Source organism: Aethalodelphis obliquidens, unplaced genomic scaffold, assembly GCF_003676395.1.
Source record: "Aethalodelphis obliquidens isolate GAN/ISIS:26980383/991018 unplaced genomic scaffold, ASM367639v1 scaffold23, whole genome shotgun sequence".
Lineage (NCBI taxonomy): Eukaryota > Metazoa > Chordata > Mammalia > Artiodactyla > Delphinidae > Aethalodelphis > Aethalodelphis obliquidens.
The window spans coordinates 23644478-23671635 of NW_020837967.1; the positions used below are offsets into that span (position 1 = coordinate 23644478).

The window sequence follows — 27158 nt, forward strand, 5'->3', positions numbered from 1 at the left end:
GCAAAGTATGGTTTCGAAGTTTTATCAGTTATCTGCAAAGTATCTCCCTTGAGTATGTCAGGTTTTCCTTTACTTGATTTATCGTGTTTACTGTAGAAAAGCACTGAGGAGGACCCGTGTCGTGTGGATGTTACTGCTATAGTCGAGTAATGTGACATATACATAGAGGTGAAAACTTCTTGTTTTCATAGAAAAACCATCTATTTTATGTTTTAGTTAAAGTAATTTTTCTCATCGACAGTTTTGTTACTATAATTTAAATGAGTTTATGGAGAAAAACAATCAGTTTATTCTTCAGTTACGATAACTTAATCGCCGCCAGCTGTTAAAGAACGGGTGACATAATCAAGTGGGGAGGAATGTGACCTTTTTATCTCCTTAGCTGCAGCTCTCAAGATTTAAATAGGAATGAATAAATCTCAGTGTTCCTATAAAAGCTAAATATGCTGTAATTAGAAAAATGGTATGGATACTCTTAAGACAGTTACTTGCTCTGACACATACGTATCATAGATTTTATGTTAGTGCATTCACCGAAATAGAACGTGGAGCCTGAAAACTGTGATAACCAGACTTGTTCCTTCCTGTGGCCAGCCTTTTCTTCTCTTAAAAGGAACCAGGCATCTTTATGCCACTTTCAGTATGTCTCATTCTGAAGAGCAGCAGTATCCCCAAAGGGCAAATTGGGCAAGAAGCTAATACAGAATTTAGGTCTCTGCCGCAGATGTTCTCTAGAGACTTCGGAACCCTGAATGAAAACCTTTTTATTTCTCCTGTGAATGTTCAGATACCTGATAAAAAGGAACAAACGTATAAATAACTGATTTGGGGGACTTCCCTGGTGGCCCAGTGGGTAAGACTCTGCGCTTCTGCTGCAGGGGCAGCACAGGTTTGATCCCTGGTCGGGGAACTAAGATCCCGCATGCCTTATGCCCAAAAAACCAAAGCATAAAACAGAAGCAATATTGTAACAAATTCAATAAAGACTTTAAAAATGGTCCACATCAAGAAAGTCTTAAAAAAAAAAGCTGCTTGGGAACAGAGGGAGCCCCCATGTCTCGAGTGAGCCTTGGAACAGGGTGGAGTAATTGTGAGTCTTTAGATGAGGATTGGGGTTAATTTGACTTATGGGAAACGTGTCTTTTGTATTTAGGAATCTTTTCTGAAAGTTCTGAACTGAGAGCTAGCTGTGATGAAGAAGAGAGGTCGGAAGGGGCTCTAAAAGGAGACCAGGGATCTTGGGAAACAAACTGCAGCTTGGACTAGCTTAACTCTCCGTTGACCTGGAGTACGTTCGTGAGGTGGATTTTGTTTCCTGCACGTTGAAATATAAGTAGAATGTTTTATATTTTTCTCCCTGGGAATGGGGCTATATGAGGAGGTCAAGAGGAGCAAAAACAAATTGCTTTTAAACTTAGCTGCAGATTGATTTTCCCCTCTCTTTTGGATTAATGGTCTTCAGTGTGCGTAAGATGTTGGGAAGCAGAAAACGTGTAAAGCATCAGTGCTATTTTTAGATAATGACGTCTAAAGGTAATGGTAAGCCTTCCTTAAGAAGTTTCAAAAGAAAAGGGCTCTGGGTATAAATCTATCGGTCAGGGTTCTCCAGAGAAACAGAACCCACAGGGTGTATGCAGATACATATCAGAGCATAGTTGTTATAGGAATCAGCCCATGCTGTTCTGGAGGCTGAGAAGGCCCACAGTGCGCCGTGTGCAGGCTGGGGAACAGGAGAGCCAGTAGCGGAATTCAGTCCAAGTCAGACACCCTGAGACCTGGGGCGGGGGTGGGGGGAGGGGCACGTCCCGTGGTCCAAGGCCCAAGAACCTGGAGAGCCATCGTCCTAGGACAGGAGCCGTGGATGTCTCATCTCAAGTTGAGAGTGAATTTGCACTTCCTCTGTTTCGTTGAGGCCCTGAACTACTGGATGATGCCCGCCGCCACTGGTGAGGACAGTCGTCGTCTTTTTTTTTTTTTTTTGGCAGTACGTGGGCCTCTCACTGCTGTGGCCTCTCCTGTTGCAGAGCACAGGCTCCGGACGCGCAGGCTCAGTGGCTATGGCTCACGGGCCCAGCCACTCCGCGGCATGTGGGATCTTCCCGGACCGCGGCACGAACCCGTGTCCCCTGCATCGGCAGGCGGACTCTCAACCACTGCGCCACCAGGGAAGCCCGAGGACAGTCTCCTTGACGCAGTTTGCTGATGCAAATGCTAATCTCTTCTGGAGACACCCTTACAGACACAGCCAGAAGTCATGTTTTACTGTCTATCTGGGCATCCCCTTAGCCCAGTCAAATTGACACATCCAGTCAATCATCACAATACCCAAAGGAATTGAAAGCAGGGACTACAACAGATATTTGTATGTCCATATTCATAGCATTATTCATGATAGCCAGGAGGTGGAAGCAGCCCAAGTTCCATCAACAGATGCATAGAAAAAATTTTGGGTGTACATACATACAATAAGATGTTTTTCAGGCTTAAAAAGAAGTAAATTCTGACATATGCTCAGCATGGGTGAATCTTGAGGATGTTATGATAACTGAAATAAGCCAGTTACAAAAGGACATGTGTTGTGTGATTCCACTTATATGAGGCACCTGGAGTAGTCAGATTCATAGAAACAGAAAGTGGAATGTTGGTTGCCACTGGCTGGGGTAGAGGGGGATGGAGAGTATTGTGTAATGGGTACAGAGTTTCAGTTTTGCAAGATGAAAAAAGTTCTGGAGATGGATGGTGTTGATGGTTCTAAAGAAAGAAGGGCTGGGAACGATGACCCAATGTCTAGACAGGTCTCAGCTTGTGAAACTTTAAGATGAACGGCTCAAAGAGGTGCTAGACTTTTGATCACTGTCATTATAGAACAATCCCATTCTGCCTACCCTGCTTTATCCATTAGCTGCTTGGAGAACTTGCTAAAGGAAACTCTATTCTCATTGTGGCTTATTATGAGGATCGTAATTCTAAGTTCAGTGACTACATTTTTGGCTTAGAATGAACTCAAAATATCTATGACCATGAACAAGCCCTTCCTCCTTGCCTGCTCTAGGCTTTCTGGGTAAACTTGAAGTTTTGAGTATTGACCTCCATAGATATCATAAATGTTCTTGCCTTTGTAGATTAGGCTGTAGAACTCCCTAAAGGTCATTCCAGGATTGTTTTGTGGGTTTAAAACTAATGGCCTTTTTTTTTCCAACAAATTTTTAATCTTCAAAATAAGTGTGCTCCTTGAAGAATAAATTAGAAAATACAGGACTTCCCTGGTGGCGCAGTGGTTAAGAATCCGCCTGCCAATGCAGGGGACACGGGTTTGAGCCCGGGTCTGGGAAGATCCCACATCCATGGAGCAACTAAGCCCACGCGCCACAACTAGTGAGCTTGCGCTCTGGAGCCCGCGAGCTACAACTACTGAGCCCACGAGCCACAACTACTGAGCCCACGTGCCTAGAGCCCGTGCTCCGCAACAAGAGTAGCCACCGCAATGAGAAGTCCGCATACCGCAATGAAGAGTAGCCCCCACTCGCAGCAACTAGAGAAAGCCCGCGTGCAGCAACGAAGACCCAACGCAGCCAAAAGTAAATAAATAAATAAATTTAAAAAAGAAAGAAAATACAGATAAACAAAACCAAAACAAAACCAGCCATAATTCCATGAAATAAATTGAAAAATCTTATGTAGTGTGTGTGGTTTTTTTTTTTTTTTTTTTAATTTTGCGGTACGTGGGCCTCTCACTGCTGTGGCCTCTCCCGTTGCGGAGCACAGGCTCTGGACGCGCAGGCTCAGCGGCCATGGCTCACGGGCCCAGCCGCTCCGTGGCATGTGGGATCTTCCCGGACCGGGGCACAAACCCATGTGCCCTGCATCGGCAGGTGGACTCTCAACCACTGTGCCACCAGGGAAGCCCCTGGTTTTTTTAAAAAATAAATTTATTTATTTATTGTATTTTTGGCTGTGTCGGATCCTCGTTGCTGCGTGGGCTTTCTTTTAGTTGTGGTGAGCGGGGGCTACTCTTCTTTGTGGTGCGCAGGCGTCTCATTGCAGTGGCTTCTCTTGTTGCAGAGCACAGGCTCTAGGCACGTGGGCTCAGTAGTTGTGGCTCATGGGCTCTAGAGCACGGGCTCAGTAGTTGTGGTGCACGGGCTTAGTTGCTCCACGGCATGTGGGATCTTCCCGGACCAGGGCTCGAACCCGTGACCCCTGCATTGGCAGGTGGATTCTTAACCATTGTGCCACCAGGGAAGCCCCTTACGTAGTGTTTTGATGTTCTTTCATGCGTGTATGTATGTGTGTGAAAGTATACACATATTTTTATATGTGTAGATTCATACTATATGTATTTTAATACCTATTTTGAATATTTTTTAAGGAATTCAGGGCTTAAGTATTTTTTGCTGGGCAATCAAAATGATGGTAAATCATCAACTTTTTATTCACTTTGTATACTTAGACCTTCTTTCAATATAGCTTTAAGGAAGTAATGCTTTAAAACTTATAACTAACACTCAGTTTGGAATTAATATAATAATAGATTATCCAAGGAGTTGTATTACAGTGTTCTCATGCAGACTTGTTAATGAATTAGGACATGTGGTAGGTTAGAAACCCATTTATTTAGTTGTATTTTTTCGAAATAACAATTTATAGATTATTTTACTTAGATAATGAAAGGTTTTCAAAATATTTTATTTCCAGAATCTTAGTTTTGAAAAGCAAAAAGGAATAGTTATTTGTCAGAAAATTAGAGCAAAGATAGTATGTCAGCCCTTTAAATGTATCCCATATTACTATGGATTAATTTTGTATCTTTTTGAAATTATTATATTTTTTGTTGTTGCCAGATACCTCAGCTTCTAAGCTTAGATTTGTATGTGTAATACATGCTTTCAATAATTAAACACAGATGCATTTGTTTTTCCTTTGTAATTGTACCATAAACTTTTACCTTCTAGAAATTTCAGCAACAGAGTATTCTTTAGTCATCCCCTGGGTGCTGATCCTAGAGTTACCATTCAAGTTCCCAGGGAGGGAGATTTGTAATAATGAATGGCAGTGCACCAGGCCATTGCACTGTTGCTTCATCAGCATAAAATAGTTAACTAAGTCCTGTTATCTCAGCATTATGTCCTGCTGAGGAATTTTGTTTGCTTAACTGACCAACGACGAGCATCTCTTGTTGAATACTTTTAACACAGATTAATAATGAGGTTTCATCAATAAATATTAGTATCTAGCAGCTATCCCCATTACCTTTCTACTTAAAACATACTATGGACTGGGAAAGCAGTTACTGGGAAAACAGAAATCATTAGAGTCTGAGTCAGGGCTTGAGAAGGGATCTTCAGTTCTAGACTTTGAAAGCATATGATGATTAAGACGTGGTCTTGCTCTGAACTCTTCCGGGGCCTACAGTTTACTGGGAGGCAGAAGAACAGCAATTAATTACTGTGGGGTGTGCTGGGGACAGTTAGTACAGGGGAATACGAGGTGCTGCCAGCTGGCCTTATTTGGTCTAGCGGCCGCTGGCCAAGTGTGGTAATCGCACACTTCGAATGTGGCTAGTGAGGCTGAGGAACTGAATTTATTTTATTTTATTTTATTTCAGTTACTCCAAGTTAAAATTTTAAAACTCCTACTTGATTCATTTATGGGAAAACTTTTAAGACTGTCTGGAATCATTTGAGTCTGTGAATCTATTTTTCAACTGTAAATTTTATGAAATCTGTATACAGATCAAGTATTTTTGATGAAAGTTTAGGATCTGAATTGAGATATGCTATGAAATACATGCTGGATTTTGAGGACTTAGTCCAGAAAAAATAAAATATCTCAATAATTTTGATATTCATTATACAGTTAAATGCTAATATTTTGAATATTAGGTTGAATGAATGAATATACTATTAGAATTCATTTCACCTCTTTATTTTTACCTTTTTAATGTGGTCACTGGCAAATTTTAAATCACCTGGCTCATGTGATATTCGTGTTAGCACTGCTCTAGAGGCACAGGAAATCTACGACTTCTGCCCTTGAAGAATAGAGGGGCATCTCAAAGAGAAAGTGATCTTTGAACCAACTCGTTATGGTTTATATGTGGTTCACGGGTTGGTGGTTGGGAACAGTATGTTGTAGATAGAGGGATAATGATTTGAATGTGTAAAAAGGGAAAATAGCATGACATTAATAGAATTGTGAGTAACATGGGGGTTTTGGACAAAGAATGTAAAAACAGTCGCAATAAAAGGCAGAAAAGATTGTTTGGGACTGAAGTTTTTAGGAACCTTCAATCCTCTGCTGTGATATTTGAACTTCTACAGTCAGTGAAATATTCATTGATGTTTTTGAAGTGGGTGAGTAACGAGATCAGATTTGTTTTTGGAGAATAACTCTTGGGACTGGAGGGTCAGTTCGACAAGGTGAAGAAGTGGGACTTGTCCTCACTTATTCACCACCTCGATTAAGGTGGTTGTCTTGGGATAAGAGAGGAAGGAATTCAAGACAGAGTAGGGGGAAGAGTTAGTAGAAGCTCATTGGGGTGAAGAGAAGAGACACAGGGTGACTTTGAGATCTCCCCCTGAGGAGCTCGTGATGCCGTTGTTTGAACTGGTGAGGATACTAGGATAGTGTGTTACGGACAGAGGTTGAGGCCGAGGAGGTGATGAGTCTGAGCATCTGGAGGGTCCATGCCAGGAGGTCTTTCACAACACATCTGCTGTGCAGGGGAGGGAGGTGGGTGTTTGAGAGAGAGTTTGATGTTTTTGAAGCAGTGGAGTCAGTTAAGATTTCCCAGGGAGACTGTAAACACAGGAGTAGGAAATTAACTTTAGTGCATGGATTTCCTGATAGCTTCTTTAGTTCTATAAAGGTAATTTTCCTTTAAGAACATCCTGAGTGTTTACCGTGCGCGAGTGCTGTGCTTGGCGCCAAAGACGAAGCGAGAAACCAGGCAGACGTTTCTGCGTGAAAGGCGATCAGGCTCCAGAGGGAAAGGCCGGCAGCCCATGTGGGATGACACTGCGGTGTCGTAAGGTCCACGACAAGCTACAGGGTAGTTGGGCCCAGGAAGGACCCACGTGAGGACGACAGAAGCTGACACTGGAGAGCTGTGGGCTTGATCTCCAAGGGGAAGTTTGTCACTTGTCCCTTTTTGGCAGATCTTTTACTTATGATAAACCTCCCAACCGTACACACACCCCCTCACGACTATGTATGTGTTGGGCTCCAGGCCCCTGGGCTCTTCACTTGGTGTCTGTCAGCTGCTATCTACCCACCCTGGAGGTCCAGAGTCCTGAACCACAGCGATTTCTGTTGATGGCGTGGCCCGATTGCTCTGTTGGCAGCGGTTACGGCAGGTTTGGTGGCACAGGAATGACTCCAGTGTGTTTGTGTGGTTCCCAGAAACGAGCATCCGTCAGGTCTCCGCGCCTTCCCGCCTGGGACCTGCCTTGTTTATGTCTGTTGGGGAGGAGGCGTAAGTGATGGACCTGTGATGACGTGAAGGGCTCCTTCAGGTCGTTGGCCACGGTCCGCGGAGCAGGGGGAGGACAGAAGCCAGGTGGAATGGGAACCTTTAGTAGCTGAATGTGAGACAGCAAGCCCCGGAGGAGTTGGGCAGCCTTGGGTTGCAATAACTAGAAAACCAGTAAGAAAAAGAATTTATTTACCATGAAAATAATATCTGTGAAAGCTTTTCACAGCACTGGATTCACTTAGCTACCAGTTGTGTTTCATTATTGAAAGACTCTGCTTCATTTCCTTGTGTTATGTCAGCTTAAACACTAAGACCGTGAGTGTTCTTGGAGGGTCCTCACCGCTTCCTGGCGTCCCTGGCTTCCTCCTGCTTTCCTTAAAGATGCAGTTAAACCTGCCGGGAGCCTTTTCCCGAGCACCCCATCTCACCCTCTTCTCTCTGTTTATTGCTGCTTCTCTGTATAACTCTCAGCTCCTGTCCCTGGAGTCGTGTTCTGCCTGTCTCTTCCTCTTTTCTAGGCTGCTGGCCCTGAAGGACAGGGACTGTCTTATGTTCATCTCCCACCTGGCTCATAATTAGTTCTTAAACGATAGTTAAATAAGTGAGTTGCAGAAAATATCAGAGTACTGTACAGAGCTTGACATCTCAGTGCAGCCATGCTTTAAGATATGAACACTTCAACTTGCAAGTGTTTGTATTTAAAAATTATTAAACAGAGGGTAATATATTTCCCTCCTCCCCCTAAAATTTGACTTTAAGTGAGAATATTGTCTTTTGGAAAGTTGCATTTTCCAGTTTAAAGTTGATGTCCAGGGCTTCCCCGGTGGCGCAGTGGTTAAGAATCCGCCTGCCAATGCAGGGGACACGGGTTTGAGCCCTGGCCCGGGAAGATCCCACATGCCGCGGAGCAACTAAGCCCGTGCGCCACAACTACTGAGCCTGCGCTCTAAAGCCCGCGAGCCACAAGTACTGAGTCCGTGTGCCACAACTACTGAGCCCCGCGCGCCTAGAGCCCGTGCTCTGCAACAAGAGAAGCCACTGCAGTGAGAAGCCCACGCACCACAATGAAGAGTAGCCCCCACTCGCCACAACTAGAGGGAAGCCTGCATGCAGCAACGAAGACCCAATGCAGCCTAAAATAAATAAATTTAATAAATAAATAAAGTTGGTGTGCAATTTTCAGTTGTGAAACTGAAACAAATTTCAGTCCTATTTTAACTAAATATTGGCTTGTTGACCATATTTTTTCTTTTTGTCCTCCTTCTGTTAACTAACCCGATGTTATTATAATTAGCAATTATGGTAAAGCAGAGTTTAAGCAGGTAAATTACCAAAGGCACATAAATGTCATTTTTCCACATGAATTAAAATAGAGTTTAAAAAGTAATTAGAATTCCGTTTTGGAGTTTGATACTTTGGTATATGTTTTTTTCCCCATAAATCTAAATCTAACGGTATGATTATAGGCTGCGGGGACTGATTATTCCGTAATATAAATTACTGATTATTCAGTAATATAGATATAATTTGTCATTTATGGTAAGGTAGATAAAATACTTAAGTATTAGTACAGATTAGCATATGCTAATTAAGAAACAAGAAGTGTAGCTAATATGTATTCTCCTGTTCTCTGAAGTTTATTTTAGAAACAGTGACTGAATGTCAAAAGTAAAGAGGGCCAAATCTCAGTATTTTTGGTATGAAAGTAAGAATTCAGGTACAATCGAAGTTTAAAGTTACCTTCTTTATATATGGCTCCCCAGTTTTTCCTTTCTGTGGACAGTGGGAAGACTATTTTCGTCTGCATATAGATAGAAGTGGAACAGGCCAGGTCTTTTTTTAAATATTAAATTGGGTCATGTGCAGAGGTACTGGTCCCAGTTCAGTTGTTAATTAATGACAGATATGACCCATAAAATTAACTTTGTTTCTGTGTTCTCCTTTTAAAGGTTTTTTTTTTGGTATGAAAAATCCACTCATTTTTGTTCGTGACAGTTCATGAACAAGGCTGTTTGTTCAGTTTAAGTGTGTAATACTTAAGTCTTATAAATATTTGAGAACTAATTTTTATTTGATTCATATATTGGAAGTACTTCTTGTTGCTTATTCTTTTAAGACTTCTTCCTTTGAATTATCTGCAGAGTAAGAAGCTGGTGGTATGGACTTAAGAATTGTCTTTAAGTTTTTTATGTTTTTTGTGATACAAGTGTATTGGACCAGGGGCCCCGTTTGCCCTAAGTTCACTCAGAAAGATTGAGTATCTTCTGAATAATAGTATACATGAAAATCACATAGGGTACTTAGAAATAAAGATTCTTGACCCCCACCCCCATTACTCTCCACCCCCAGTAACAAGACTTTTAATCAGCACCCCTAGATGAGTCTGTTATAGATGATCCATTGACCATCCCTTAAGAAACACTAGTTTGTATAGTGTTAATACCATTGCTGTCACTTTATGAGTCCAGTAGACTAGACAGATGCCCCAGATTCTTGTCCTAATCAAACTCTATGGGTAGTAATTCTCATTGTGATGAAATTAGGTAATAAAGCACATAGAAAAAAATATAATTACATTATGCAGAGAAAACTGATTTTTTTTTTTTTTTGGCCATGCCGAGTGGCTTTGTGGATCTTATTTCCCCGACCAGGGATTGAACCTGAGCTCTCAGTAGTGAAAACGCCAAGTCCTAACCCCTGGACCACCAGGGAATTCTCGAGAAAATTGATTTAAAAATTTTTTAATTTTAATTTAAAATTTTTCCTTCCAGTTTTAATGAGATATAATTGCCATACAGCAGTGTGTAAGTTTAAGGGGTACATTATGATGATTTGGTTTACGTTCGTCATGAGGAGATTATCTCAGTAAGGTTAGTGAGCATCCGTCTTCTCATATAGATACAAAATATAAAAATAGAGAAAAAGTTCTTTTTGGGATGAGAACTCTTAGGATTGACTTTCTTAACAACTTTCATATGTAACAGACAGCTGCGTTAATTATATTTAATATGCTGTACATTGCACTCCTAGTACTTCTTTATCTTATATACCTTTTGATCACCTTCATCCAGTTTCCCCCATGGCAACCACAAATCTGATCTCTTTTTCAATGAGTTTGTTTATTTGTTTGTTTTTGAAGTATAATTGACCTACAGCACAATAATAGGTCCTGTTACACAACATAGTGACTCAATATTTCTATCTTCTCTTCCCTTGTGTGACTGCATGACTATCTTTATTGCTGTGTTTGGATTTCTTTCTCTTTTTTGTGTGTATCTATTATAGATTTTCGGTTTGTGGTTACCACAGGGTTTATACCTATCTATCTATGATTATTTTAAGTTGCTGATCTCTTAAGTTCCAACGCATTTTACAACCCTGCATTTTTACTCCCCTCCCTCCCAGGTTTACTGTTTTTGACATCGTATTTTACACCTTTTCGTTTTTTGTATCACTTACTTACTGTGGATAGGATGATTTTACTACTTTTGTCTTTTCACTTTCCTACTAGCTTTATATATGGTTGACTTACTACCTTTACTGTGTATTTGCCTTTACCTTTCATAATCTTCGTGTTTCTAGTTGTGGCCATTTTCGCTTAGAGAAGTCCCTTTAACATTTCTTGTAAAGCTGGTTTGGTGGTGCTGAACTCTTAGCTTTTGCTTGTCTATGAAACTTTTGATCTCTCCATTAGATCTGAGTGAAAACCTTGCCAGGTACTCATAATGTTTTAGCTTGTTCTTCATACTTTAAAATTTTAAGTTGGAAGTTAGATGCACTTTTATATTTTGCTTTTCTCATTAACCTCATAATTTTTTTTTTTTTTGGCGGTACGTGGGCCTCTCACTGCTGTGGCCTCTCCCATTGCGGAGTGCAGGCTCAGCGGCCATGGCTCACGGGCCCAGCCGCTCCGCAGCATGTGGGATCTTCCTGGACCAGGGCTCGAACCCGTGTCCCCGGCATTGGCAGGCGGATTCTTAACCACTGCGCCACCAGGGAAGCCCCCTCATGTATTCTTAACCCCTGAATCTAGTGGTTGTTTCACAGCCCTCTTATTGAAGTCTTCAGAGTGAAACAAGTTCCCCTTCTTTTGAAATTTTCCTTCTCCTTGACTTTTTTTTTTTTTTTTTTTGCTGTACGCGGGCCTCTCACTGTTATGGCCTCTCCCGTTGCGGAGCACAGGCTCCGGACACACAGGCTCAGCGGCCATGGCTCACGGGCCCAGCTGCTCCGCGGCATGTGGGATCCTCCCGGACCGGGGCACGAACCGTGTCCCCTGCATCGGCAGGTGGACTCTCAACCACTGCGCCACCAGGGAAGCCCATCCTTGACTTTTAAATACCATCTTTTCCTGTCAGGCTGTCTACTTCTGACTTTCTGTTTCCTTTACTGGATCCTCTTACTTTGCTTAGTACCTTAATTATATTAATTGCATCAGTAGTTGTAATAACACCACCAGAGGTCATCGTGCCAGACCTCAGGCTAACTTCATGCCTGTTTCCTCACTTTACCTCGTAACGCAGCTGCGTGGTGCTCCCCAGGGGCCTGTCCTCCCCCACCCCCGCCCTCTGTGCGCTCCCTTAAGGTCTGGCCCCACCAGTATGCTGATGACTTTTATGTTTTTAGCACTGATTCTGTACTGAGCTCCCAATCTGGGTACCTGACAGTCTGAGCATTTCCACCTGGACTTGAAAAGGAGTTCCAACCTCCTACAATCTAAATGGAACTCCTCTGTGTTCCTCTCTTTATCCTGTTCTTCATCTTGACATTATTTAACCCATGGTTAAAGACACACACACCAAAAAACATGCTTCACATAAACAGACATACAATCTGCATGTTAATGTAACTTCTAATTGTTTCCTGCATCTGGCCCTGCTTCTCTATTCCTACTCTTCTTGGCCTGTTGCCTCTCTCATCTTCTGTCTGTACTGACCTCCTAACTGATCGCTGCCTCTAATTGTGTTCATCTAAAATCTGCAGTATTTCAAAATTTTGACTCAGAATATACTTCCTGGCTTAACTTCTCCAGTTATTCCCTAAATGCTGCTGGGTAACGTCTGCTTTTGAACATGACACACAAACTCTCCTTGTTCTGGCATTTGCTTCTCTTTACATCTTTCTCGTGCCTCTCCTCTCACCTGCCCTCTGAGTCGGCATCCTTCCCTGAATGCACCGTGCTTTTCAGACGTTTGTTCTTCTGCCTCCTGTGTCCCCTGCTTTGACCTGGCTAATTCTGATGTATTCATTTCTGAGGCTTATTCCCATGGTTCCAAGTCTCTTCGATTTTGCTCCTACACTGTCCCATGTGTAGCTCTAGCATGAGGTCTGTTATGCATTTAAATGACCTTTGTTTCACGTTCTTTTACTACATTATGAGGTCCTAGAAGACGAAGACTATTTTTTTAATCATATTTGTAACCTTAGCACTGCTGAGGGTTTGATGCTTAGTCCACTTTTAGTCCTGTCTCAATGGTGACACAGTTGTCCATCCTTGTTCCCAAACTAGAAATGTGAATGATTTCCTAGTTTCCTCTCTTTATCACATGTAACCGTTTCCAAGTCCTTCAGTTTTGCTTTTACTTGGGTATATATGTTTGCATTCTTTTGTTCACTTGTTTGTTCATTCAACAAATTTCCTTCAGTGCTACTGTATGCAAGGCTGTGAACTAACTATACTGTGTGCCAAACATTGCATTGAATTTGTAGAATGTATAGATTAATTTTATGAGAAGGAACACAGTTACAAAATTAAGGAACAACAACAGTTTATCTAGAAGTATTCCTCATTTTTTTTAAGCTTATTTTTTTAAAGCTTTTTGTTAAACTTATTAACTGTGTTTTAACAGTTCTTAGTATGAATGAGATTTTTAAAATTCTGTTAGTTTCTAACTTGTCATTGCTCATGTATCAGAAACTGATTAAATGATCTTTTTATCTGGCCAACTTATTAAACTTCTAAGTAGTTTTCATGGACTTAGATTTTCAAATATTCATTATGTCAGTGACAGATATCAGGGTTGTTTTCCTACTGGGTATTTATGCGTTAACTCATTTTTCGTGTCTCAGTACATTTCATATCTTAGTATTGCACATTTGTTGAATAAAAGCCATGATACTTGGCATGCTGGGATTTTTCTTTTTTCGGCTGGGCTGTGTGGCTCGCGGGATCTTACTTCCCTGACCAGGGATTGAACCCAGGCCCTGGCAGTGAAAGCGCCAAGTCCTAACCACTGGACTGCCAGGGAACTCCCCCTGGAATTATTCTTGACTTTAATGAAAATGCTTCTATCAGTGTCTTGCTGAGTATGATGTTTATTTTGAATAATAATTTAAAAAATCAAATTAAGGAGGCATCACCTGTTCCTCACTTGCTAAGAGATTTATCCTGAATCCATGTTGAATTTTATCAGTAGCTTTGTTGGTGTCTGTGGAGATGATCAAGTTAATCTGTTAATGTAAAGAATTACAGTAAGAGATTTCCAGAAGACAGACTCCCTTAATATTTCCACTTTTTCCTGATTTATTTAATGCATTGCTAATGTTTTATTTAGTATATTTTCATTTATATTTATAAGTGACATTGGTTTGTACTTTTCTTTCATTTAATTCTCTGCTTTTGTTTCAGAATTATGCTAGCCTTATAAACTTTGTTAAGGCATTTCAGTTTTTTTTAATTGGGAAAACTGTTTAAATTTGAATTGTTTAAACAACAGGAATTAGTTATTTCTTAAAGCCGTAGTACAGTGTGTCTCTAACATTGTTTAGAAAGTTGCTGTTTCTTGGTGTCTTTATTTCCCCAAGTCTAGTGAAGTATCAGGAGCAAAGAACTTTAACACTTGTTGAATTTTCTAGATAAGGTCCTGGGAAATGATTTACTATATAGAATTACTTGTTATACTAACAAGGTTGGTTTTAGTCAGAGAAGCACTGTTATCCAGCTAAGTCATGGAAGAGACTTAGAATTGTCTAAGTCTATGGAATTAGACAATTAGAATTGTCTAATTGTCTATGGAATTAGTCTGGAAGAGAAACACATGGAAATCTGTCTTCATGGATAGATTTTCTTCATAGAAAAATGCTGTTTGGTGATAGTCTAGATTCAAAGCTAACATTTATAGGAAAACGGTCTAATTTGTATCACTGAGTACAATATTTACATAATTACCATGTTTAAAAAGACCAAAGGTAACCATTTTATAAATGTATTCAGGTCTCGGGTTAGTTTTACTATTTTCTTTCATTTTTATTTTTCTATTTTTGTCTGTGTTGGGTCTTCGTTGCTGCACGCAGGCTTTCTCTAGTTGCGGCGAGCGGGGGCTACTCTTCTTTGCGGTGCACGGGCTTCTCATTGTGGTGGCTTCTCTTGTTGCGGAGCACGGGCTTTAGGCCTACGGGCTTCAGTAGTTGTGGCTCGTGGGCTCAGTAGTTGTGGCTCGCAGGCTCTAGAGCGCAGGCTCAGTAGTTGTGGTGCACGGGCTTAGTTGCTCCGCAGCATGTGGGATCTTCCCGGACCAGGGCTCAAACCTGTGTCCCCTGCATTGGCAGGCAGATTCTTAACCACTGCGCCACCAGGGAAGTCCCTACTGTTTTCTTTTGTAAAGCTTATTCTGTAATTTAGATTCATTATAATTAATTTATAGGCAAATAATATTTTAGCAGTTAAAGTACTTTAATTTCAATAAAACTGATTCAGTGTATCCATCCACATTTCCCTTCTATAAAATTTTTATTAGCATATAGTTAATTTACAGCGTTGTGTTAGTTTCTGCTGTACAGCAAAGTGAATCAGTTACACGTATACATATATCCACTCTTTAATTTTAGATTCTTTTCCCATATAGGTCATTACAGAGTATTAAGTAGAGTTCCCTATGCTATGCAGTAGGTTCTTATTAGTTATCTATTTTATATCTAGTAGTGTGTATATGTCAATCCCAGTCTCTCAATTTATCCCTCCGTCCCCCTTCCCCCTTGGTAACCAAAAGTTTGCTTTCTGCATCTTTGACTCCATTTCTGTTTTGTAAATAAGTTTGTTTGTACCATTTTTTTAGATTCCACCTATAAGCAATATCATATGATATTTGTCTTTCTCTGACTTACTTCACTCAGTATGGCAATCTCTAGGTCCATCCATGTCACTGCAGGTGGCATTACTTCATTCTTTTTCATGGCCGAGTGATATTCCATTGTGTATATGTACCACATCTTCTTTATCCATTCCTCTGCTGAATTTAGGTTGTTTCCATGTCCTGGCTATTGTGAATAGTGCTGCTATGAACATAGAGGTGCATGTATCTTTTTGAATTATAGTTTTGTCTGGGTATATGCGCAGGAATGGGATTGCTGGATCATATGGTAGTTCTATTTGTAGTTTTTTAAGGAACCTCCACACTGTTCTCCATAGTGGCTGCACCAGTTTCCATTCCCACCCACAGTGCAGGAGGGCTCCCTTTTCTCCACACCCTCTCCAGCAGTTATTGTTTGTAGATTTTTTGGTGATGGCCCACATTTCCCTTTTTTAATTCAGTGTTTTAATTCAGTGTTCATAAAACTATGGGTATCTTATAGAAGTAATTGAACATCTGAATAATTCTAGGACTAATATGGCAAAGGTTCTCAACCAGGGGCAGTTTGTCCCCATGAGACATTTGGCAGTGTCTGGAGACTCTAATTGTCACAGTGAGGGGAAGCCACTGTCATCTGGTGGGTGGCAGCTGGAGATGCTAGTGAACATTCTACAATGCCCAGGATAGCCTCCCACAAAAAGAATGATCTCTTCCCAAATGTTAGTGGTGCTGAGGTTGAGAAACCCTCTTGTAAAAGGAAAGATGTATACACAAATACAAACACACAGTATTAAAAAGGCGTTCTCAGACGTGCACTTTTTCTTTCAGCAATTATAATTCTAACTTAATACAGTTTACAATGTCCTTATGCAAAGTGTATGAAGAGTATTCTGCTCTTGACTGACATCTAGTGAGACATTTAAAAATAAAAAGTAAAACTGAAGGTTGAGACTGAATAAGCGTGTACATCAGAGTTACTACTAATTGTTTTTCCAGGCTTAGGAAGTTCACAAATAAGTAGACTAGGAAGAGAGGAAAGATTTGTTTATGGCTACTGAGAAATTACAGCTGAGAAGTAGTGTGTGGTAAATTCTTACCTGAAGTATTGTATCTCCTTTGTCTTTTACTTATATTCTTGATTTAATATTAGAGCTTAGGATATGAAATCTTTCTTTTGGTAGTTTTCTGAATAAATGCTGAGTTACCTATATGTAAGACTTTTTATATTTTGAAAATTGCCTAAAATCATAGAATTTTAGAGCCAATGGGGACTAGGTGATTTAATCCAGTTTCTTCACTTACAGAGATTAAAAAGTTCAGTTTCAGAGATATGAAGTGATCTTTTTTGTTGTCTTACAACTTGTTAGGCCAGATCTTGAACTGGAACCCATAGCTCCTGACTTCTAGTCGAGTATTCTTTCAGGGTGAGGGGAAGTAATTAAGCACGCTTTAAAAAAAAAAAAAATTATTTATTTATTTTTGGCTGAGTTGGGTCTTCGTTGCTGCGCACAGGCTTTCTCTAGTTGTGGCGAGCGGGGGCTACTCTTCGTTGCGGTGCACGGGCTTCTCATTGCGGTAGCTTCTCTTGTTGCAGAGTACAGGCTCTAGGTGCACGGTCTTCAGTAGTTGTGGCATGCAGGCTCAGTAGTTGTGGCTCGCGGGCTCTAGAGTGCAGGCTCAGTAGTTGTGGCTCACGGGCTCAGTAGTTGTGGCTTGCGGGTTCAGTAGCTGTGGCTCGCAGGCTCAGTAGTTGTGGCTCGCGGGCTCTAGGGCACAGGCTCAGTAGTTGTGGCGCACGGACTTAGTTGCTCTGCGGCATGTGAGCTCTTCCTGGACTAGGGCTTGAACCCGTGTCCCCTGCATTGACAGGCAGATTCTCAACCACTGCCCCACCAGGGAAGCCCAGGCACACTTTGGATTCTCTTTAAAGCTTATGTTTTTTTTTTCAAACTATGAATATTAAAACTGTTAAATTCTTATTTCCTTATAAAGAATATATACACCTGTATATATGTTTTAAAATGAATTAGTATTTATGTTTATGAATCTCATGTTTAATTTATAAGCGTTATGCCAGTTTAAACATGGATATTTCACATTTTTCACAGGCGACAACACCTCCACATCAAGGGCGGCCAGATTCTCCTGTCTACGCTAACCTGCAAGAACTGAAAATATCCCAGTCGGCTCTCCCCCCGATCCCTGGAAGCCCAGCAATTCAGATTAATGGAGAATGGGAAACTCATAAAGATAGTTCAGGGCGTTGTTATTACTATAACAGAGGAACACAGGAAAGAACTTGGAAACCCCCTCGTTGGACTCGAGATACAAACATAAGCAAAGGAGATTCCCAGAGTCCAGGAGATCAAGAGGTATGAGGAGTTAGGGGGTCAACCAGTGAGTTACCGAGCTTTTTCTCTTTTTGTTCCTCAAAGAAGTGAATAGGTTTGCTTCTAACCCTTGACATCTCTAAGATACTAAATCTTTTTTCCACGTTTTATTATATTACTGCTTGTCGCTTCCTAATCTCTAACTAGTGGACAGCGTCTAGCCTTGTAGCATGCTTACTAGTTCCAGAATTAACTGGGTTAATGTTGCCTAGTGGCGGTAGTTTCCCTCATGCGCTAGAAGATACTAATTCAATCGTTGTTGCCCAAGGAGTGACATCTTTTAGAAAAAGGAGAGAAAATATGTGATATGATTTAGCCAAACAAATAAAAACAAAGTTATTTAATTGACACTTTTCTTTATGGTTTGGTGGGGCTAGCAAGGTACTTGTCAGTTTTTGTTAGAGATACAAGATCACTTTTTATTTCTATGTAGGGGAAATTAGTATAATTCCTTTGCTGCGAACAAAGGACCACCCTCTAAGTCTGACAATTCACTCTATATTGTTATTTTCTCTAACACGTGTCCGTACTGTCTCCCCACCTGCCTTGGTTTCACTTCCCTCCCACCTCTCAGAGGGTGGTGCGGTGAATTGGCCAGTGGTGTTTTGAGAAACACTCATCTCCGAGGCCTGGAGAGAGTCCTTGGGACTGTTCAGGTGTGCAGGAGAAGCTTGGGTAGCGTGGATAGAATGGAGTTAAATCCTGCTGTTTGGTAGACGGCGGTCCCCGCACCTGCACAGGACACCTGCTCTTAGAGAGAGCAGCTGGCTTGTACAGTAAGAACAGAACTCCAGTTATAGGTAGGAGCTGGAGAAATCAGGTAACACATCCTGTATCTAGCAGAATCTGGAAGCTTTTTATAGTTAACGACCCCTCGTCTTATCCTGTTTTTCAGTTGGTTATTTATAGCTTTGCTTTGGTGGTAACTTGTACTTTTAGTATTCAGGAATGAGGAGGGAGGATAGTGAGAAATTGTTCATGTGTTACTATAATAGGAAAATGTTAGGAAAGTGATTTGAATTTGTGTGTCCAGAAAGATTTGAAAATAAGTTGTCCTGTGTATCAATAATAAAGTAAAATCATATAATTTGGAAGAATTGGGGTAAGGGCTAAATTGTAGAATAATTTAAAGAAATTTGAAGTATACATGGGAACTTTAACAGCCCTTCTTAGCTTTCTATTTCAGTGACTAGATGAGAGTGATTAGTGTTTCAGAGTCTGAGCTCACACCACTCACTCTCTGCAGGTATTGTGTAAAATAGGTATTTCCAGAGTGGCTGGAGCATATCTTCCAGTAACTTCTTGAGAAAGGTTGTGCATGGGAGTTAACATTGAGACTTTGTGTGTGAAAAGGTCTGTATTCTGCCCTCCTATTTAATTGATAGTTGGCCTGAGTGAAGAATTCTAGGTTGGAAATCATTTCTTCTCACAGTTGCAAGGCATTTTGAACTTGACTTTATGGTGATCTCGGTCAGCTGCGTGTGGGGTGTCTCCAGTGTTGGAACCATTCGGTCTTCCCTTTCAGACTGACCCGTCTCTGCAGAAGTCTTAACGCCTGGGCAGTAAGGGCCGCCTGGGTCTTGGTACCCGGCGTTTAGTTTGCACATAGTTCCTTAGTCTCCCCTCTTTCTGTTTGGTACCTGCGTCCCAGTCGTGCCTGTTGTCTTCCAACTCAGAATCCCTCTTGATAGGGAGTAAAACCCTACACTTGGGCTGGAATAAGGGAGGGGTGCACACCTAGTGGCCAGGCATGAGGAAGGGGAGTCTGGCGATTTCAGTCCTCAGTTCAGTACCCTCGGTTCCAGGAGGACCTAATACTGTCACTTCCTGGGCCGTTTGAAGATTTCGCGCTGCAGACCTGTTGCATTTCATCTTCCCTCCCCGGCACCCATCCCCACCACCAGTTTAGATTATGCTTTCTTTGCGGATAATTTAGGTGTTTGTTCATCTGCTTCTCAGCCTCCAGAGTTTTGTGGCTGTTGTGTCTCCTTGTGTTCTCCCTGTTCTTGGCGGTTCAGGTCTTTTTAGGCTTGTTTCGATACTTTTATTTCAGTAGGGTTAGAGAGGGAGCAGATGCTCACCCTTTCGTCCTAACCCAGAAGTTTGTTATTTCAGTGGTTGCCCTAGCACAGTGGTCCTCACGTGGGGCAGTGTTGTCTCCGGGGGGACCTAGGCAATGTCTGGGGGTATTTTGGGTTGTCACAACTCAACGAGGGCTACTCTCCTCGTGGGTAGAGGCCGGAGAAGCTGTTGAGCACCCTGTGATTCACAAGACAGCTCCCACCGCGAGGAACAATCTGGCCCTAACTGTCCACGGTGCTGCTGATGAGAAACGCCTCCTCAGGAGTTGTAACTGGCGCACTTATCAAAGTCTGCGGTTAATCAGCTCTTCTTGCTCCTTTTGAAACCATACAGGAACTATACGTGCAGCGGTGCTATTGTTGTTTATTTTATTTCTATTTTTTAGCTCCCTTACTACTTGTTCTACATGATGGCTCAAAATATATCCTCATACGTACCACTTTCTTTTTTCACATTTCTTAGGCAAATTAGATTACCTTGGATAACTTTATACTGTCCTAAGTACCTACTTTTAAATTTCCTTAGTGAGCCTCTGTTAGTGATAGAATCTTAGTTCTCATTTGCCTGGAAATTTGTTTTTCATCCTTACTTTTGAAGAGTATCTTTACCTGGTGCACAGTTCTAAGCTGATGGCTTTTTATTTTTCCCTTGTTCGTTGAAGACTTTATTCTCATGTTTTCTGGCTCCCACTGTTGATGTGGAAGATTCAACTTGTAGATCCCTTCCTGTGGGTGGCTTTGAGGATCTCGTGTCTGTAGTTTCACTATGATGTGATTTGGTGAAGTTATCTTTTTTATTTCCTTCCAGGGCTTTGTTGGGAATCCCAAATTTGAGGCGTTCCATCTTTGATTAGTTCTGGAAAAACTCGTAGGCATTGTCTTTATACAGCTCCTGTCCCGTTTTCTCTTTCCTCTTGTTTTGGGACTTTGATTAGACGAACAGTTAATCTGCTCGCTCCGTTTATCATGTCTCTTGATTTCCCGTATACTTTAACATTTTATTGCTGTGTCTCTCTCTGCTTGTTCCCAGTCATTTCCAAGCCAAGCTCCTGTTTGCTCTTTTTCTCTTCATCATGTATGTTTGTTTGATATTAAACCAACCCTTGAATTTAAAAAATGTGTTATTTTAAATTTGTTTGGGGAGCTTCCCTATCTTAATTACTTTGAGAAGTTTGAAACATACAAAAAAAGTAGAAAGAATAGTATAGTGAGCTGCCAGGTACCCATCATCTGGATTTACAAGTTGTTAACACTTTACCACATTTGCCTTGTTACTTTCTCCCTCCTTTTACCCTTCTAACTCTGCAGTAATTTTTTTCTCTGAATCATTTGGACCAGACAACATAATGTTTTATTCTCTAAGTATAAGAACTGTTTCCAGCAAAATCTTTTTTTTTGTGTGTGAAAAATACTTTATCATACCCAAGAAATTTAATATCAGTATATTATTTAATACAAAGGTAATGTTCGTGTTTCTCACTTGTCAACTCATATCCTTTATAGTTTTTTTCCTGCAGTGAAGGATCCAGTGAAGGATCATATATTGCATTGATTTGTCATATCTTTCTTAAGTCTTATTTTCTACTTTATTTTTGCTAATTTCAGTATATAGTCTTTAAGAGTCTGAATATGCTGTTCTTCTGCTGACTCTCACTCATGGTGTTTGTTTTACATCGTATGTGTGTGTGTGTTTTTTTTTTTTTTTGTGGTATGCGGGCCCCTCACTGTTGTGGCCTCTCCCATTGCGGAGCACGGGCTCCGGACGTGCAGGCTCAGCGGCCATGGCTCACGGGCCCAGCGGCTCCACGGCATGTGGGATCTTGCCGGACCGGGGCACGAACCCGTGTCCCCTGCTTCGGCAGGTGGACTTTTAACCACTGCGCCACCAGGGAAGCCCTGTGTGTGTGTTTTAATGTGAGGTTATAGTTGTTGGAAATTCATATATAGCAAGTTTAATGCTAGGGTTGAAAGTTTGTTCCTTCAGAGAGGATTTGCTTTTGTTTCTGCCAGGTGCCTGGGGAAACTAGTATGCTGTGAACATTTGAAACTAAATTTTCAGTTTACGTTTTCACAGGCCACCTAGGTAGTAGTAATTTTGGATTGCGTGAAGAGTGGCTTGTTGCGTTCTTCCCCAGTTTCCCCTGATTAGTCCTGTGATTTTCCTAGCATGGAATAAAGGGCCAAGATTTGTTTCTGATTCACCCTGTAAACTGCAGGTATAATTCTTTGGGGTCCCCTTTCTGTCTTGTGGGACTCACTGCCGTAGGTTGTTCCGAGTCCTGTTCCCCAGCACTTCTGCATGGCCTTGAAAGCTAATGTTCTAGTTCAGGATTTGGCAAATGCCATCAAGGAGAAAGCTGCCTTTTTATTGTACTAACCTTTCTGGATTCTTCTTCTTTTTTTAAAATAAATTTATATATTTATTTATTTGGCTACGTTGGGTCTTCGTTGCTGCACGCAGGCTTTTCTCTAGTTGCGGCGAGCGGGGGTTACTCTTCGTTGTGGTGCGCGGGCTTCTCACTGCGGTGGCTTCTCTTGTTGCGGAGCATGGGTTCTAGGCACGCGGGCTTCAGTAGTTGTGGCTCGCGGGCTCTAGAGCGCAGGCTCAGTAGTTGTGGCACATGGGCTCAGTTGTTCTGTGGCATGTGGGATCTTCCTGGACCAGGGATCGAACCCATGTCCCCAGCATTGGCAGGCGGATTCTTAACCACTGCACCACCAGGGAAGCCCTCCTTCTTTTTTTTTTTTTGATGGTTGAATAATATTTTCCTGTACAGATTGCCTTCTTTTACTCTGTTTCTAAAAGATTTTACTGTACCTCTCCTATGTGAGCTTACATTTTAAGTGGTCTCAATTAAATTAAAATAAATCCTGATTTTTGAGTTAGGTTTTTCATTTTTTAAAAACGTTACTGTTACAAAACATATATAGCTCACTCTACGTAAGACTTCTGTTAAGTTGTCTATGTCAGTTTTTGTGAACATATTGCTAACATTAGGATGTTTACGTATGTTACTTCTACAGCATTGAGAATCTACACATCTTAGTGTTTCAGACCAAATTATGGTAGAAAATCTAGTCTGATTGAGTAGATTTAATTGTAGAAGATATTTCACCTGAACGTGACCCTGGAAGGGTCATTTGCACATTAGAGTTAGCCTAGTAAATATTACATACTGAATTTCTTAATCTTTCTGTATTGTGTTTGTATTTTCTCAGTATTATTTTTTCTTCTTTCAAAGTGTAGTTTTGAATAGTTTTAAGAAGCATTTGGTTGAGTGAGTTAGGAAAACTTGACAATAAATTAGAACATAAAATATAGTGTTACAAAACTAGTGTCTTTTCTCTCCCCATCTCCATCCCACACGCTTTAAGAAAATAGTTGAACATATATTGAGCACTTTTTGCGGGGCATTTGGCTAGGAACTTGCAATAAATGGGTGAGAAGTTTCAAGAATCTCAGTCTACAGAAGTGCCCTCACTTCCTGCTTTGCTCACACATGGATGTGTGCACACACACACACGCACCCCTGTCATTTCTTAACCTGATTTCAGTTCAAAAGCAGCATTAAATAGAAGGTAGCATTTGATCTCTCAGTCTGAAAACATTGTTCTCAATTTCATTATAGTAAATTTTTCTAGGCTTGCATTAATGCGATAAAATAACTTACTAATTTCACCTTACCACTTACAGTATACCATTAAAAAGACTAAACAATTTGTTTTGAAAACTAAATATTTAAATATATTCAAGATATATTAGTATGTGTAGCCAAATAAAGTCAATTGCTTAGATTTTCAACTGCTGCACACACACACACATATATGTATGTTCAAAGAAGAAAAATCCTTATGTTTCTGACTATTTATAGCTTCTTTCATCAGAAGAAAACTACCACAGCGTTTGTTACAGCCAGTCAGATAGTCAGTGTGGTTCTCCTCCAAGGGGTTGGTCAGAAGAGCTGGATGCACGTGGGCACACCTTGTATACCAGTGACTGTACTAATGAAAAGGTACTTTCTTTTTCTCTCATCTAGTTTTCTTGGCACATTCCTCTCATAAAATCATTATGTACTGAAGCTTTTTTAGTATTTTTAAAACTCATGAAAATATTTTCTTGTAGTTCTGTAATCATGCCAACTGACAATATGAAAACTCAGTGTAACTACTTATTCATGGTTTTAAACTGCTTCCAGTTACAGTAATGTTTGTGGTGTCAACCTGTTTAAGACAGACCCTTTGAAGAGAAGACCCGTTGAGTGTCAATCTGCTTACACTTCTTCAGTAAACATATTTCTTTGTGTTTTTCTTGGGGAATAGTTTTTTGGGAATAGTTTTTTCAACATGCTGTTATGACATACCACCTCACTTCCTACACTCCTTTTTCTTTTATAACCAAGTTACATAAAACAAAAACCATGAATCTAGTATTTTATGATTCATCAACCAGTTTGAGAATGCATTTTGAAATTTTATGTGTTTATCATCAGAGAAGGTAATGGGTTGTTGTGCTAGTTTAAAGAATAAGACCCTTGGGAATAAATGGAGGTATGCTTTTTTAAAAAAATCAATTAATTAATTAATTAATTTTGGCTACATTGGGTCTTCGTTGCTGTGTGCGGGCTTTCTCTAGTAGTGGCAAGCGGGGACTACTCCGTGTTGCGGTGCGCAGGCTTCTCATTGCGGTGGCTTCTCTCGTTGCGGAGCCTGAGCTCTAGGCGTGCGGGCTTCAGTAGTTGTGACACATGGGCTCAGTAGTTGTGGCACGTGGGCTCTAGAGCCCAGACTCAGTAAGTTGTGGTGTGCAGGCTTAGTTGCTCCACAGCATGTGGGATCTTCCTGGACCAGGGCTTGAACCTGTGTCCCCTGCATCGGCAGGCGGACTCCTAACCACTGCACCACCAGTGAAGTCCCTAGTTTACTTATTTTTACCAAACTTAAAATGCAAGTCTGTTAGTATAGGTTTTGTTATATTTCTTTTGCAATGGTCTTGAGCAAGTAGAATAAAATTCATGAGAATGTCATCTAATATCTCTGGTTGTATAGGCTAAACTCAATTTTATGTACATTTAAAATATAACACCTGTTTTGTCTTTATAGTGGCTCAAGCATGTTGACGATCAAGGTAGACAATATTACTACAGTGCAGATGGATCTCGGTCAGAATGGGAGTTGCCAAAGGTAATAAACATTAACACTGGATTTCTGTTTAGAAATAGTAGATAAAATAATATCTGAAAATGGTTACAGCAGATTCACTTTTAAATTTTTATTCAACTTCTAAAAAGCAGCAAGACTAGTTTTTTCAGAATTCATCGAGAATCCTTTGGCTAAATTTTTCTAAGATGTGCATTATCTTATAGCTATATAATACTGATAATCCCTATTTAAAAATTCTTTTGGTTTAACTTGAAATCAGTTTTTCATTGTTCCTGGATACAGTGTCCCCTTCAGTGCCAATAATGCCAGTAGTTTCCTTGAATATATTGCGTCTTCTACATGAAGTTGGTCTTATATTTTTTTTTAAAGAAAGAAAAGCAACTCAGTATTCAAGTTTACTCTTGTATGTAGATGTGTGTTGTAATTGAGTCCGTCATTAGCAGCCTGTGGCAGTGAGATCTAGGGTCTCATTGGCTCTCTCTCTTTAGATAAGTGTACCAGGGCTGAGTTTATCTGAAGCAGTAGGTTTCATAGTGGTCATATAGTTATCACTACTAGTATTCAGATAATTTTAAGTGAAATCTGAGCAAACATTTAAACTTTAATTGGTACATTATTTTAATGTTTTAGAAGGCAAGTGTAAGTAGCAGACATATCTGTAGTGTCAATTACCAGATAGACTTTAGTTTTCTTTGTCCCGGAGTAAGTCAGTTTAAAGAAAAAATATTAGTATAAAGATACATAGATATAGAAAAAAAATCATTGAAATATAAAGTGCAGTGGATATTGTAAACTATAGACAGAGGGATAGGAAGGTAACGAATATTAAAGCATAGTTAGGAGTAATGGAAGATGGGTGGGAAGTTTCCTACATTCATATATCAGGAATTCTAGAAGAAGATGGAGGAAATGGTAGAGAAATAGTATTGGAAAATATAATTTCTGGGAATTTTCTAAAACTAAAGGAAGGCATGCACTTTTTATTTTCTATCATTTTTTTTTTTTTTTGCGGTACGCGGGCCCCTCACTGCTGTGGCCTCTCTCGTTGCGGAGCACAGGCTCCGGACGCGCAGACCCAGCGGCCATGGCTCACGGGCCCAGCCGCTCTGCAGCATGTGGGATCCTCCCAGACTGGGGCACAAACCTGTGCCCCCTGCATTGGCAGGTGGACTCTCAACCACTGTGCCATCAGGGAAGCCCCAGGCATGCATTTTTAACTGGAAAATATGCCCTCAATACAGACCAGGAGAGAGAAAAATAAATACACGTGTTGACAGATTTTACTGGATCTATGGAAGCTCAGCAGAGGAGACAATCTTAAAAGCCATCAAAGGGTAGACAACCAGATTACCTGTGGTGTCAGACTGCAGCATTGGACCCATTCCTTACCCACTCCTGTATCAGTGCTGTCTGCTGTGTACCTTTGTAGTGGCCTCCCGCTGTGGATGGGGCGTATTGTCCTGCTGTTACCATCATGACTGAATCCAGTCTAGTCATGTGACTTGCTTCCATTGGTGGGACATGAGCAAATGTGTCACAAACATGGTATTGAAATGGGCTTGTGTGCCAGGGCTTGCTCTTCCACTTCTGCCACTGCCATGAGAGGCATGCACCAGGCTAGCCTCCTGGACCCAGAAGGAGTAAATGCATTTTAAGAAAATGAACAGAGCCTCAGAGATCTGTGGGAAAATACAGAAGATCTAACATTCATTTCATCAGAATTCCAGAAGAAGTGGAGAAAGCGTGTGAGGCTGAAAAATATATGCAGAAACAATGTTTGAAGACCCCCAAACGTGCAAAAGACAAATCAACAGGTTCAGGAAGCTGAATAAGTGCTAAACAGGGTGGACTCAGAGAGACCCACAGCCAGTGCACTGAACGCTAATGAATCCCCTAAACAGGGTGGACTCAGAGAGACCCACAGCCAGTGCACTGAACGCTAATGAATCCCCTAAACAGGGTGGACTCAGAGAGACCCACACCC

The 27158-nt window shown here is 41.0% G+C and overlaps 1 protein-coding gene across 10 annotated transcripts in view; it reads left to right on the forward strand.

Moving 5' to 3' along the window:
- The window catches only part of ARHGAP12 (Rho GTPase activating protein 12), a 111234-nt gene that overhangs the window by 43626 nt on the left and 40450 nt on the right, over positions 1-27158 (forward strand). For 6 of the 10 annotated variants that reach the window (XM_027122008.1, XM_027122001.1, XM_027122000.1 and 3 more), the window contains 3 exons: positions 17652-17915; positions 23887-24027; positions 25115-25195. In XM_027122008.1, coding sequence (XP_026977809.1) covers positions 17652-17915; positions 23887-24027; positions 25115-25195 — 486 coding nt within the window. The remainder of the gene's footprint in view (positions 1-17651; positions 17916-23886; positions 24028-25114; positions 25196-27158) is intronic. The other 4 variants (XM_027122005.1, XM_027122006.1, XM_027122007.1 and 1 more) reach the window with 2 other exon arrangements.